At 36.8% G+C, this 14,003-nt stretch overlaps 2 protein-coding genes across 11 annotated transcripts in view; both read left to right on the top strand.

Annotated features, from left to right (window-relative positions):
• Positions 312-1,798, top strand: LOC109845363 (transmembrane protein 45B-like). Its single transcript, XM_020414610.1, has one exon. The coding sequence runs from the start codon at positions 453-455 to the stop codon at positions 1,383-1,385; it is 933 nt and encodes a 310-aa protein (XP_020270199.1). The 5' UTR covers positions 312-452; the 3' UTR covers positions 1,386-1,798.
• LOC109844439 (exosome complex component RRP41 homolog) overlaps positions 7,806-14,003 on the top strand; it is a 12,917-nt gene continuing 6,719 nt past the window's right edge. For 2 of the 10 annotated variants that reach the window (XR_002248032.1, XM_020413464.1), the window contains exons 1-4: positions 8,168-8,377; positions 8,673-8,798; positions 13,803-13,880; positions 13,956-14,001. Coding sequence is in view for 9 of the 10 variants with exons in the window: in XM_020413464.1 (XP_020269053.1) it covers positions 13,824-13,880; positions 13,956-14,001 (103 nt within the window). In the remaining variant the exon portion in view is untranslated. Of the gene's footprint in view, positions 8,105-8,167; positions 8,378-8,672; positions 8,799-13,550; positions 13,635-13,802; positions 13,881-13,955; positions 14,002-14,003 lie in introns of those variants that run through there. The other 8 variants (XM_020413467.1, XM_020413466.1, XM_020413465.1 and 5 more) reach the window with 8 other exon arrangements.

The raw sequence follows: 14,003 nt of genomic DNA, 5'->3' as shown, positions 1-14,003 counted from the left end.
GTCACTATTGTAAAATCCCCACCCTTTCTCTAGAAAACCCCATATGTCCTTACCTCACAGCTGACAGAACCAACCAAGACTCGTCAGGTCAACCCCGTGCGATGAACTCAAATCCTAACCTCCGATCAAAGTCTGACCCCCCCTTCCAAAAGCAAGAACTCTCTAGACCCTTAGACTTCAAATTAGTAAATCACCATAAAATCCTTTAAATCCCCCTCAAATCGAAACCCCCCGTCGCCTTCTCTCTCATCAAACCTAAGCTAGCTCACAAAAACAAGTTGTTAGCTAGAGTACTTCATATCAGGCAAGAAGTGTACAATTATATCTAAACCCTTCAAATCCCCCGGCCCCCTCTCAACCCCCTCACCACCTTCTCTCTCACCAAATTAACCTCTCTCTTTCCTCTCTTTCTCTCTCTACTCAAGTTAACAAACAAGTCGTTGGACGTGCACATGGGCACCTTAATAGGCCACGTAGCTCCGGGATTTGGCTTCATCCTCATTGGCTTATGGCACCTCTTCAATCATACAAAACTCCACTCTCTCAACCCTAAAACCTACGCATCTCTCCCATGGTTCTCTTCTCGGTTCTTCCGCTACATCGAGCCAACCCTGATTATAATAGGGAGCTTAATCTCCATAGCCATGGAGCTCTTCATCGGCCCCGCCAACGGACAGCCCCTCGACCCCGATTGGTCCATCCCTTCAAACCACCTACACAACTTTGAGCACTCCTCCATCTCCCTCGCCTTCTTAACCTACGCGCTCTTCGCCGTTATCCTAGACCGGGCCAGGCTACCGGACCCCGGGCTCAAGCACGGGCTCACGCAGCTCGCCGCCGCCGTGGCATTTGGCCAACAACTGCTTATGTTCCACCTTCACTCTGCTGACCATATGGGAGTTGAAGGGCAATACCATTGGCTCCTTCAGCTTGTCATAGCCGTGTCCTTGGGGAGTACTATTATTGGTATATGGAAACCTAGGAGTTTTTTGGTCAGTTTTGTGAGGTCAATTAGTATTTTGTTTCAAGGGGTTTGGTTTGTGACTATGGGGTTTGCTTTGTGGACCCCAGGGCTTATTCCTAAAGGTTGTTTCATGAACTCGGAGGATGGGCATTGGGTTGTTAGGTGTGGGGATCAAGGGTCTTTGGAGAGGGCCAAGTCTTTGGTTAATATTGAGTTCAGTTGGTTTTTGGTTGGGATGGTGTTTTTCTCCATGGGGTTTTATTTGGCGGTGAGGAGGTGGTATGTTGATGTGGAGAGGGAGTATTTGGGTTTGGATGAGGAGGTGGAGAGCGAGGATTTGGAGAGTCAAAAGAAGTTGGATGAGTCTGAGAGCTTTGTTCATATGGGAAAAGGGTTTAAGAGTTTAGACCTTGAGAGATGAGGATAATAAATTTGATTTGTGTTTGGATCAGGCGAACTTTATTGTTGTTAATAATTAATGTCACGTACGAGAGTTTGTAGTTTGCTTATTATTTTATCCGCTTTTTAAAAGTTATCTAGCAGATTTTTTCTATTGGAAGTTCATGATTTACGAACCATTTATCTGCAAATTAGATATATAGTGGAGAGAATTTACTGGATAGTTTTTAACTTTCTGTTAAGTTAATAGAAAGATGTGAGCGGAGGATGTATTAGAGCATTTTTTTTTCTTTTTTATGAATGTTTATATAATGGGGTTTGCCAAGGTCAAGAGGCCGCTTTGTATTCCGATGGGTTCGGATGTACATGAGCGAAAATGATGTATGTGATGTTTTACTTAGCTTAGTTTCCAACTCTTGCCAAGTGTTGGGTTGTAAAGGGTTACAATAATGTAATGTAATGCTTCTTCCAATTTCTATATTACGCCAATTGTTCGCTTCTCATTTTTCATTTTTGTGGCAAATGATCATTACCCAAATGACTTTGGCTTTCTCATGTATATCGTCTTTCTCATGTATATTGTTGGAAACCAACACCTTGTTTACGTTTGCGACTAATTCCAAGTTACGTTCCTGCTTGCAAAGAAATTTTTATTAACGTGCGGTTGATCAATAATATCATTTGTTAGCAGGAGTCCCATAACCTTAATTAATGATGTTAATATTATTCATATCATATACTTTGTAATTGGATAACCGAAGGATATATATATATATATATATATATATAATATATATATATCATTATATATACTATATATAATATATATACGTATATATTATATATATGATATATATATATTATATAATATGGTATATATATGGATATGCTTGGTACGCCGAAGCACAAATTTTGTGCTTAGTAGTGAGGTGGTACAATCCGCGCTCCACTCATCATTCCAAATTGGGGGACCACATTCCTATGGCGTTGGGGAGTGCATGGGGATATGCAACATTTGAAATGAGTGGAGGGGATTATGCAAACCTCACTACCAGACAACTTTTGTGCTTGGTACCAAGCATCCCATCTTCTCATATATATATAATATATATATATAATATATATCGATATATGAATATATATATATATATAGTAGTATATATATAATATATAGAGTAGAACTCGTGTCAACGTTAGGTGGGAAGTGAATAGTGTGTCCACGCAAACTTTTAAATAATCGCACATCATTTACATATAAAAAAAGTCACTTCATATCATGCAAGGACTCCCCTAGGAAACATCTAAGGGTTAAAAAGTTTTAGTGGATGTCGCACTTAGTGACACATAGTTTTGCTCTATATATATATTATATATATATATATATATATATATATATATATATATATATATATATATATATATATAATATATATATATTATACATATATATAATATATATATTATACACTATTATTATATATATATATATATATTCAAAGAAAATGTTAAATTTGATAATGCATTTGGTTTTTTTCCCCCTTCTTTCGAGCTGTGATTACCATCAATCGGAGCAATTTCCATAAGGACGAGCTTGAAACTTCCACGATTATTGTTGACTTCATATTAAACTCTTCTTAATTAACGTCAAATTCTTAGATGAGAGAAGTATAGACTGTCCTTCTAGCTTCCTAGTCCGTGCACTTTCAAGTATAAGTTGAATGCCTGAAGTCTTGTTTTATATCTAGAAAAAGAGTAACTGGATCTTTATAGAGGAAAAGGCAAAAGAGAAAAGTGAATACAAAATTAAGTAGCTAAAAAGCAAATTTGTCTTGGCTAAATATAGTGACAATTAATGCGAATATCAAGCCGAAAAAAAAGGATTTGTTCACCTCTTCATAGATTTATCTTTTGTGCTTCCACGAGTTTTTTTTGACAAGATTCACAAATAGAGATGGATCCACCTAACATCTTTTATAATCCTCTAAATTTCATGTAGCAAAATCTGAAAATATATTAGAAGAAGTGTTATGTTTTGTTGCAATAACTAGTTACATAATATCGACATTATAGATTTTTTAACCCAATGTTATTAATAACCTCTATGATTAAATAAACAGATTCCTCCAATTGGATGTTTCTGATTGTTAATATATAATGATGAAAGCTGTTATAAAAAAATTCCTTAAAAAAATAACCTCTTATTGAGCTCCAATAAACAAATCTTTCACAATCTTCAACTAAAGTGCGTGTCTTTTTATTTTTTTTCTTTAAAAAAAAGAGGGGTTTAGATGCTTATCCCATGTGAACAAAGATATCAAGATGCCACCTAATCAAAATGGCCTAATATCTTGTGTACAAGTTGTTTATAGTTAATAGTTTTTTTGTGAAATTGCAGTGAGACTGTATTTGTTTTTTTGGTTAATATCCACTTTTGACAGGTCCGTTCTCTTCAATGGATACTGGATATCAACTGAAACCTAAGTATTATTTTTGGTCAATGAATTTAATTTTATTCATCACCCAAGTATGAAAAATTTATGTACATCAAAGCATCCAGAACCATAGTCTGGGGAACAATTAGAAAGAAAGTTACAATTTCTCAATTTCCTCTTTTATGTAACCAGGTATATTGTCATTCAAAATTTTTGAAAGTATAGAGATCTTGATATTGTGAAAAAGAACTGCAGGAGCTCTAGACTTTTGCTGGAAGATCTGCAAATTTCTCTCAGTCCAAATTGCATACACTGTAGCAGATAGGGCAAGTCTCTTCAATTTCTTCATGAACCCCTTCCCTCTTAGCATGTTGCTATACCAATCAGTGATACTTTCCCATCTACATGACCTCTATTTGTAATCCAGCCAGTTCATCATGTTGTTACACACCTCAGTAGAGTATTGGCATTCAAATAGGAGATGCTGACAGTTTTCATTGCTCTGATTTGAACATAATACACATACATTTGTGTCCAGAATTCCCAAATGACATAATCCGTCTTGAGTTAATAGCTTTGCATGAAAAGCTAGCCAAAGAATAAAAGAGTGTTTGGGGAAATTCCAACTGTCCCAGACAGTGTCTGACCATTGAACTTTAGGAGAATGCTGTGCTATTTCTTTGTAGATAGAAGATATAATGATTTTGCCTCCAGAACAGCATTTGTTGATTGCATTATGCAAGTTATAAACATTCCCAAATTTACTTATGAGAGTATCTCTCACCTTGAGAAGTTGTTTCCACATCCATGAGTTGTTCACCTTCACTTGAATATGCCTAAGTATTACAAAGTCCTTAAACAAGCAAAACTCGATGTTCAATGGAAAGAAGCGGACCATTCGTCTGAAGCATGGCTATTTAAGAGAGCTCATTTGTCAAGGAGTCATCTCTGTGATTAACGTCCGGTCTTCGGAGAATTTGGCTGATCCTTTGACTAAGGGTCTGAAAAAGAACATAGTCGAAAGGAAGTCTGTTGGAATGGGTCTCAAAGCTTTGTAAGTCTTACAAATACTTATCATGTGTAGGTGTCAAAATTTGCATATAGGTTCCCGCACGCAGCTCGAGACGGAGAGAGTACGATGAGTATCATTATCCAAGTCAAGGAGGATTATCTGACGCCGACAAGCGCATGAAACGAGTCGACAAAGCGTACGAATTAACGGGACGACAGAATAATGAACAGGCAATCCGATCGGGAGTTACGTTTTACTCAGGAAAGACGAAGCACCACTCATGTCTCGTCCACTCCACGTATGATTCACCCATGAGAGATTATAGATCTCTTCTTCGGCTTCTCAACACACTTTGAATCTTGTCATTCCGAGATTGGACCGAAAATTTACAAGGAAAACACTCAAGGCACGCTAAACAGCGTCTCGGTCAAAACCGAGACACATATTATGTCTCGGCCAAAGCCAAGACACAATGTGTGTCTCGGCCAAGGCCGAGACACAGAGTCCTGTCTCACGCCCAAAAATACAGTTTTTCCCCGTCAACCGCCCAGATTTCTGTATATTCTGATCCAAAGCCTCCCAAACTGATTTGAAGCTATCTTAGAACGTGGTTAAATAGTTACAACTGAAGATGAGAGCAAATCAGCCGTTCTTATCTGAAACCGAGCTTCTGAAGCCTATAAATATGGCCCTAGAGCCTTCATTTAGATAGATCCGGAATTCTGAGCAAACGGCGAAGCCCTGTCGAATTGGAGAGTGGAGGAGCATGAATTTCAGCAAGGAGGAAGCAAGTTCTTGGCGAATTCTTCGACATAAAGGAGGAGAGTTCAATAGATCTGCAGTTCATTTAGCCCCGTTCATCCGCTTCCCTTGAGATTGCACCGTTGTTGTGATCTCGAGAAGAGTGTTTATCTCACCGTTGCTGAGATAATCACTTCAATTTCTTGTCTCATTCGTGAGGCAACAAAATCAATCATATCTGATTATTTGGTGGTCCACGGATAAACCCCGGAACCGGAAAAAATTCCGCGCAAGCAGAAGACCGATAAGCGATCTCTCTGGGTGTGTTTTCAAGAAAGTTATAATCTTTTTATTTTTCATTGTGTAAGGAGACTTATAAAAAGTCTTTCTTTTTTGAATTCGTTGTAACGCCTGAAGTTGTAATGGATTCGAAAGTAATGAAGCCGATTTCCGATGCGAACACGCTGACGACCACAGTGGGAGCCAACAGCCTCGCTGCTGAGGCTGTCATGCTGCAGCCGCTGATCAAGATCCCTGTGGATGAAGAGGTTAAATACGAGTTCCACCAGCAGAAGTTCGAGGAGTACATCTCCCCCTCTTCCTCTAGATCTTCCTCTCCTTACAAACACAGAAAGACCACTTCCCTCAAGAAGGTTCGTTGGTCTTCAGATCTGAGGACTCAGGGTGACAATCTTCACTCAAATGCTGTTGAAGACTACTCCCCAGCATCGAAAAAACCGAATTTGGTGCTCGCCGCAACTCTTCAAAAGTCAAGGAGTTGCCCGCTGAAAGCGCATCAGTGCTGACGAAGAGGGCTCGTCAAAGGCGCCGCCGACCCTTGGTGAATTGGTAAGGGGTGTTGTTGTGGGCTTTACAGGTGGGTGCATTCATAGTCGGCTACAATAGTTGAAAAGAGATGTCACGGGTGGACATTAAAGTGAGGCGGTTGGTTCGGTCCTAATTGACTCATAAACTCTGCACCTGACCTGCATTGAAAGCGATATAAAAATCAAATCAAACCATAATAAATAAGATAGTTCGGTTGGTTCAATCAGTCCACATCATATTTCCTCAATCCTACACCGCATCTCTTCTTATAATTTTGTTCATATTCCTGTGTTTCTTTCAAGTTTTTTTTTCAAAAAGCGACTTTTTTTTCAAAAAGCGACTACTTGAAACATCAACCCATATCACGAAAATAAAAAACTCATTTCTGACTAATTTGCTTGGAAAGGAACCGGAAAACAAATAAAGAAGATGAAAAAATTGAGAGTGAGTGAGGTGGCTTTTTAGGAACCGTCCAACTATTTTTTATAAATTTAATTTTCTACTTTTTACTCACAAACCAAGCATAAAACTGAGTTTTTTTTTTTAGAAATTGGGGTTGGTTAAGCACCAACCAAACAACAAAAACCATTTGTAAGCATCCCGTAGAAAACACAAATTTGTTTTTTTTTCCTCTAGAAATTAAGTTTTCTAATAATTGGGGATTTAATCAAAAACAACCCCTTCCTTGACTAATTTCAAAACAACTTAAGAATTAGAATATCTAGTAGCAAATTCAGTGATTTACCATACTAATTTCATAATAGCTTAAGACTTGGGGGACATAATAGTAATTTTAATAATTTAATACCTTATTTGGTAAAGAGTTAAAAGGGTTTAACCCTTCACTAACCTGCCAATTAATAATTTTTGGTTGAAGGTTTTAGTACCCCTACTCAACGGGGTAAGAGCAGTTAACCTGTCAAAATGATGGGTTAATAATTCCGCCACTTTAGGAGGGGTAAAGTCTTAACCCTTCTCGGTGGCGGCAAGGGTAAATGATGTAATTTAGAGGGTAAATGATGTAATTTAGAAAGTTTGACATGTCTATACTGGTCAGCCAAACCATGTGGATCAAAACTTAGACCCGACCCAGTAAAGATGAAGGGGACAACCACATAATAAACCCCTGAATAGGGGTGGAAGCGAACCAAATATTTAATAAACAATTCAGTTAATATTCGTCCAAATATTCGGTCATATTCGATCCGACAGTTTATTTAATACTAAGTGAATATTTTTCAGTATTCGGCTTATAAACGAATAGAATTTAACTAAAAGTATATTCGATTCGGCTGATTATTAACTGTTCGATAACTTTTTATTTGTCAATACTATTAATTAAGCTTGTTGCAAATATTACCCATCAAAACTTTTTATTACAACTTCTACCCCCATATATAAATACACATGTTAAGAGACCGACCCTCTCTTTCCGCCTCCAATCAAATACCTGTTTCTCTCTCTCAGCTAGGGTTTCCTTCCTCCCCGCCGACGCCGTCCTCCCTTCCCGCGACGACGTCCTCCTCCTTCCCTGCGACGACTCTCTCTCTTCCCTCTCCGAGGACCTGCGCTCCTCTCTCTCCGACGCCCTCCTCCCTCCCCGCCGACGCTGTCCTCCCTCCCCGCGACGACGCCCTCGTCCCTCCCCGCGACGACGCGCGCTTCCCTCGATCTCTGTAGATCTTGGAGATTTCGTGCCGTGATTCTCTGCTTTTTCTCACTTGAAAGGTAAAAAAAAAAAACCCATTTACTCCCTCCCCGCGACGACGCCCTCCTCCCTCCCCGCGACGACGCCCTCCTCCTTCCCCGCGACGACTCTCTCTTCCCTCTCCGAGGACCTGCGCTCCTCTCTCTCCGACGCCCTCCTCCCTCCCCGCCGACGCTGTCCTCCCTCCCCGCGACGACGCCCTCGTCCCTCCCCGCGACGACGCGCGCTTCCCTCGATCTCTGTAGATCTTGGAGATTTCGTGCCGTGATTCTCTGCTTTTTCTCACTTGAAAGGTAAAAAAAAAAAACCCATTTGCAATTAATCTGTGTACTTTTTGAGTCCGCATTTCTGTATTCATCTAGTTTAACAACTTATTTTTTAGAATCGGCTTTTCTTTTGACCTCTATCTCTGTCAGCTTTCTTTCAGCAATTTTTCGCTTCATTAGTTTCATCCATGAATTGTTTGATAAATTATAGATGGTAGTACTATGTTGTGCATTTGGGATGATTCAGTTATAAAATATGCAATGCGTTGATTCGATTATGTTTTGAGTGCTCAGTGTTACCTCCATTATAAATAAACTGCAGGGGCCCTCAGTCCGTCGATCGATTTTAACCTCCGTGCGAAAATTGTAGAAAGGAGGAGGGGCGAAACATCTCACCCTCTCTATTCGTTTCTCAATCTCTTTATTTTCCAAACTTTGAACATTGTAGGTAATCCTATTTCTCAAAATTGTTTTCTGGATTTTTAGCTTCTTTTTTACCACAATTTTTTGCCCAATTTTATTAAATCTTAACCCTATAAAGACCTAATGTTAGCTTCAACGAGATAAATCTTTTTTGTTGCTGTAATATCTAAAGCTTTATAATTTCTTAAATTCGAACTAGGAACTATGGAGTTGAATCAAGATGAGATTTTGTGCAAGTAGTCTACTGTCAAAAGGCTTTCTAGGGTTTTATGTTGATGATCAATAGAAACCTGCAGATAGAATTAGGCGCATTTCAAGTTGTACAAGGAGAGTTTTGAGCCATGATTCAAATCCTGATTTAATTTCGTTGATTAAATTTCTTTCAACACTTTGACGTTTACTTTGTGCCGCCCTACAGCATTAGAGAGTATATACTGGCTATATTGCTTATAATTTTTGGCAAACATTGCAAGTATAATATGATTAATTGTGTAAAGTACACTTCAGTTTTGCCAAAGGTATAATCATTGTTTTAGTTCCTATGTTTCATGTCGCTAGGCAGTATTTTCCCAAAAGAACAAATTTGTAGGTAGTTTTATGTAGGAAAGCAAAGTGGATATATAGTTTTGAAGTGTTTTGAGTGAGGTTAGCTGCATTCAGTTAAGAATGATGCAGATTTGAATTTATGGAAATTGATTGTTTGCATTCCAGTGCTTGCATTTCATAAGACATTAAAACTAATGCATGTTTCAATAAGTGATGAATTATATAGAAGCTGCTCAGATAAGATGAAACCAGGTTATTTGGAATATTGTTTGAAAAGAAGTAATTGATGGGTCACGCCATTAGTATTAGGGGCATACACTAGAACAAACACTAGACAAAAGACTTATTTGGAACTACAGAGGTTAGGACGTGAAACTTTCTAATGATAAATTGTTAAAACAAAATTGAAGAGCTAAATTTTTGGAACAAAATATTAATTCTATCAGGAAAGTAGATCTCCGGAGAATATGAACTATAAATTTTCATTATTGTGGATTAGTAAGTTGGTCGAGTGAAGATGCACAAAAGCTATTGAAACTACTCGTGTAAGAATATGAACTATATTAGGAAAGTAGATCTCCGGAGAATATGAACTATAATCTTAGTTGGTGTATGACTAATTAAAATATTGAAAATAAATATTACTATATCAGGAAAGAATAAATCTAAGAAAGCGGTTAGTGAAACTACATTTTTGGCACATCATAATTTATGTAAGAACTTGATAGCATATGTTAATGTTTGTAAAGGTAATACAAAAAAGAGCCAAGACAAATAATGTCAATTGTTTGAAATATAAATCTCGTAAGTCCTAATCAGTGCTTTAAGAAGCAGTCTGAACTTCGAACTCCATGGATAAAAACAATTCCAAAGCCAACTTCGTCATTTATGTATGCTACCACTGATACTACTCATTGCTTCTCTGTGCCCCTATTTTATCCTTTTTCTTTTGGCCTTTTCATACTGATGGCGTTATGCTAATATAGCAGAGGCAATTGTTATATTAGCAACAATAGAGAATGGCTTATAGGTTTTATTTTTTCATTCTTCACTATTCATTTTCTTCTTTCAATGAAGTGCTATCTATTCTCCATGTTGCCCTAGCCACCTTGCAATAATTAAGATATTGTATAGCATGAGTCCTATTTAAAACAGAACTAAAAATATACTTTGCAAAGATGAAAATTGATGGACCACAATGATCATAGTCATGTAATGAAAAGGAATTATCGTTGTAGCTTACCTAATGAGGGCCCTTAATTTGTTTCTATGGGGAAGAACTATAGTCTTGATACAAAATATTGAGACAAAGGTTGTTCTATTATTTTTTAAATTTAATCATCTTAATCCTTCATTAGTCAAACAAACAAAAATTAATTATTCATCTTAGCTATCAAATCCAAGCGAAATTTCATCATTTTTAATCCCTCATGAAAGATTAACTAATTTAATTTTTCCTCTTAACTATTCTATTTTAACCCCTTGCCAACAGGCACCTTAGAGACTAATTTCAGTACATGAAAGATTTCAAGGGATACCCCTCCTTTTAATTGATTTTAAATGCACCCTTAATTTCAAAATACGGTCAGCCAAACCATGCGGATAAAAATTTAGACCCGACCCGGTAAAGATGAAGGGCACGGCGACATAATAATCCCTCAGTCCGTCGATCGATATAAACCTCAGTGTGAAAATTTTGTAGTGAGGGGAAAAGAAAAATCTCTCTCTCTCTCTCTCTATTCGTTCCTCAATCTCTTTATTTCCAAGCTTTGAACGATGCAGGTAATTCTATTTCTCAAAATTAATTTTTGGAAATTTAGCTTCTTTTCTACCACATTTTTTGCCCAAGAAAAGATTTTCTTATTATATCTTAACCCTATAAAGCCCTAATGTTAGCTTCAACAAGATAAATCTTTTTTGTTGGTGTAATCTCTAAAACTTTATAATTTCTTAAATTCGAACCGTGAAATATGGAGTTGAATCAAGATGAGATTTTGTGCAAGGAGTCTATTGTAAAAAGGGTTTCTAGGGTTTTATGTTGATGATTAACAGCTATGTAGCACGGACACGAATCCGACACGGCCATCCGACACGCCGACACGAGGCAAATCCTAAAAAATACATAGGATACGTGTGTTTGACACGTGTGTCAGACACGGACACGACACAACACGGCTTCATGTTATGCGTGTCTGTGCTTCATAGATTAACAGAAACTTGCAAATAGAATTAGGTGCATTTCAAGTTGTACGAGGAGAGTTTTGAGCCATGATTCAAATCCTGATTTAACTTCGTTGATTAAATTTCTTTCAACACTTTGACGTTTACTTTGTGTCGCACTGCCGCATTAAAGAGTATATACTGGCTATATTGCTAATAAATTTTGGCCAACATTGCAAGTATAATATGATTAATATGCCTAAAGTACACTTCAGTTTTGCAAAAGGTATAATCATTGTTTTAGTTCCTATGTTTCATGTCGCTAGGCAGTATTTTCCCAAAAGAACAAGGTTTTAGGTAGTTTTATGTAGAAAAGCAAAGTGAGTATATTGTTTTGAAGTGTCTTGAGCGAGGTTAGCCTGTATCACCTTCCTTTGTGCAATGACTGGCTGCATTCAGTTAACAACGATGCAGATTCGAATTTATGGAAATTGATTGTTTGCATTAAGTGCTTGTATTTCATAAGACCTTAAAACTAATGCATGTTCTGATTAGTGATGAATTATTTCGAGGTTGCTCAGAGAAGATGAAACTAGGTTATCTAGAATATTGTTTGAAATGAAGTAATTGATGGAACGGGCCATTAGTATTAGGGGCATACCCTAGAACAAACACTAGAAAAAGGACTTACTTGGAACTAGAGAAGTTAGGATGTGAAACCTTCTAATGATAAAATGTTAAAAATAATAATAATTGAAGAGCTAAAGTTTTAGAACAAAATATTAATTCTATCAGGAAAGTAGATCTCTAGAGAATATGAACTATAAATTATTGTAGATTAGTAGGTTGAGTGAAGACACACAAAAGTCGCAAACAAAGAAGAGGTAGCATCTTATAATGCTAGTTGGTGTGTGACTAATTAAAATATTGAATATAAATATTACTCTATTAGGAAAGAATAAAGCTAAGAAAGCTGTTAGCGAAACTACATTTTTTGCACATAATAATTTATGTAAGAATTTGATAACCATATGTTAATGTCTGCAAAGCTAATACAAAAAAGAGCCAAGACACATAATGTCAATTGTTTGAAGTATAAATCTTACAAGTCATAATTAGTGCTTTAAAATGCAGTCTGGACTTCGAAGTACATGGATATAAACAATTCCAAAGCCAACTTTGTCATTTATGGATGCTGCCACTGATACTACTCATTGCTTCTCTGTGCCCCGATTTACCCTTTTTCTTTTGGCCTTTTCATACTAATGGCAATTATGCTAATATAGTGGAGGCAATGATTATATTAGTAGCAATGGAGAATGGCTTATAGGTTTTATTTCTTCATTCTTCATTTTTTTTGTTAAGCATATTTCTCCATTTTTTTTATTATGAACATTATTTGATGAAATTTGGCATGGGCTCCCTAAAATATCCTTGGGTCAAAAAAAAGTTCAAATGTTAAAACTAAAAATAAATTGAAAAGTGGATGGCAAATCCCAAAAAAAAGGTAAAATCCATCTAGCTTTTATACAATGTAAATTATTGGATGTTGATAGGATTTTACTTTTGCCAACCTATGCTTGTGCTAGCAAAGTTTCATATGTTATAATCTTGATATTTCATCCCTAGAAATTGATAACACAGCAAAAATTTATGTCGCATCGCAACACGTGTTAAAAAAGAAAAAAAAAGAGCTATGAACTGCACGCATTTTTATGACATTTCGACTATTAATTTCTGAAGCATGCATAATTCTCATTTATCGAAGATGCATAACATGTCTGAGGACTTCAGTATATTATTTAGATATATAACATGTATGTATAAGTATGTATATACGGATACATAGGCGCACATATTATTAAACATTTTTATTTGAAAACTCCACAATAACATGAATATGGATAATCATGAAATTGAAAAGTTTTAACATCTCCTTTTAGTCAAATAATGTAGAAAGTTGTTCAATTGAACTAAACATATATGTTAGTATTCTAAGAAAATTCACTAAATACAGAAAACTTTCAAATTTGGATTCATTTAAATTACCCATCCAAATTTAATTATGTAGGTATTGGAATATGGGTATCTCAGTATTAGATTTGGTTCCTTCTCTTCTCTGGGGGAAAATGGAAAAATGAAAAGGATGTTATAGGTGAGAAAAACAAACGGGTTTCGGACCCGATTCAATCAGGTCAGATATGAGTGAGCTCCAATGAACTTGGGTTCACTTCCGATCGTATTGGATCCGACCCGATCACATTGCTTTCAAGTTTCTATAATCATAAACCCTCGTTCTCAAATTTGTCCCCTTCAATTACAGAGAAAACTCCACAACGCAGTAATGGAGTACGTGAATCCGTTAACAGGATTTCGCTTAGATGGCCGCCGCCCAAATGAAGTACTCACCAAATTCTCTCGTGATTTTTTTTAATTTGATGAAATTTTAAGTTTACCCATTTTGTTTTGATTACAGATGAGACAGATTCGAGGGGAGATTGGGGTCGTAGCAAAAGCTGACGGG

The sequence above is a fragment of the Asparagus officinalis genome, chromosome 6 (assembly GCF_001876935.1).
Source record: "Asparagus officinalis chromosome 6, Aspof.V1, whole genome shotgun sequence".
Lineage (NCBI taxonomy): Eukaryota > Viridiplantae > Streptophyta > Magnoliopsida > Asparagales > Asparagaceae > Asparagus > Asparagus officinalis.
The sequence above is the reverse complement of the archived record's forward strand: the minus strand, read 5'-3'. Positions and strand labels throughout refer to the sequence as shown.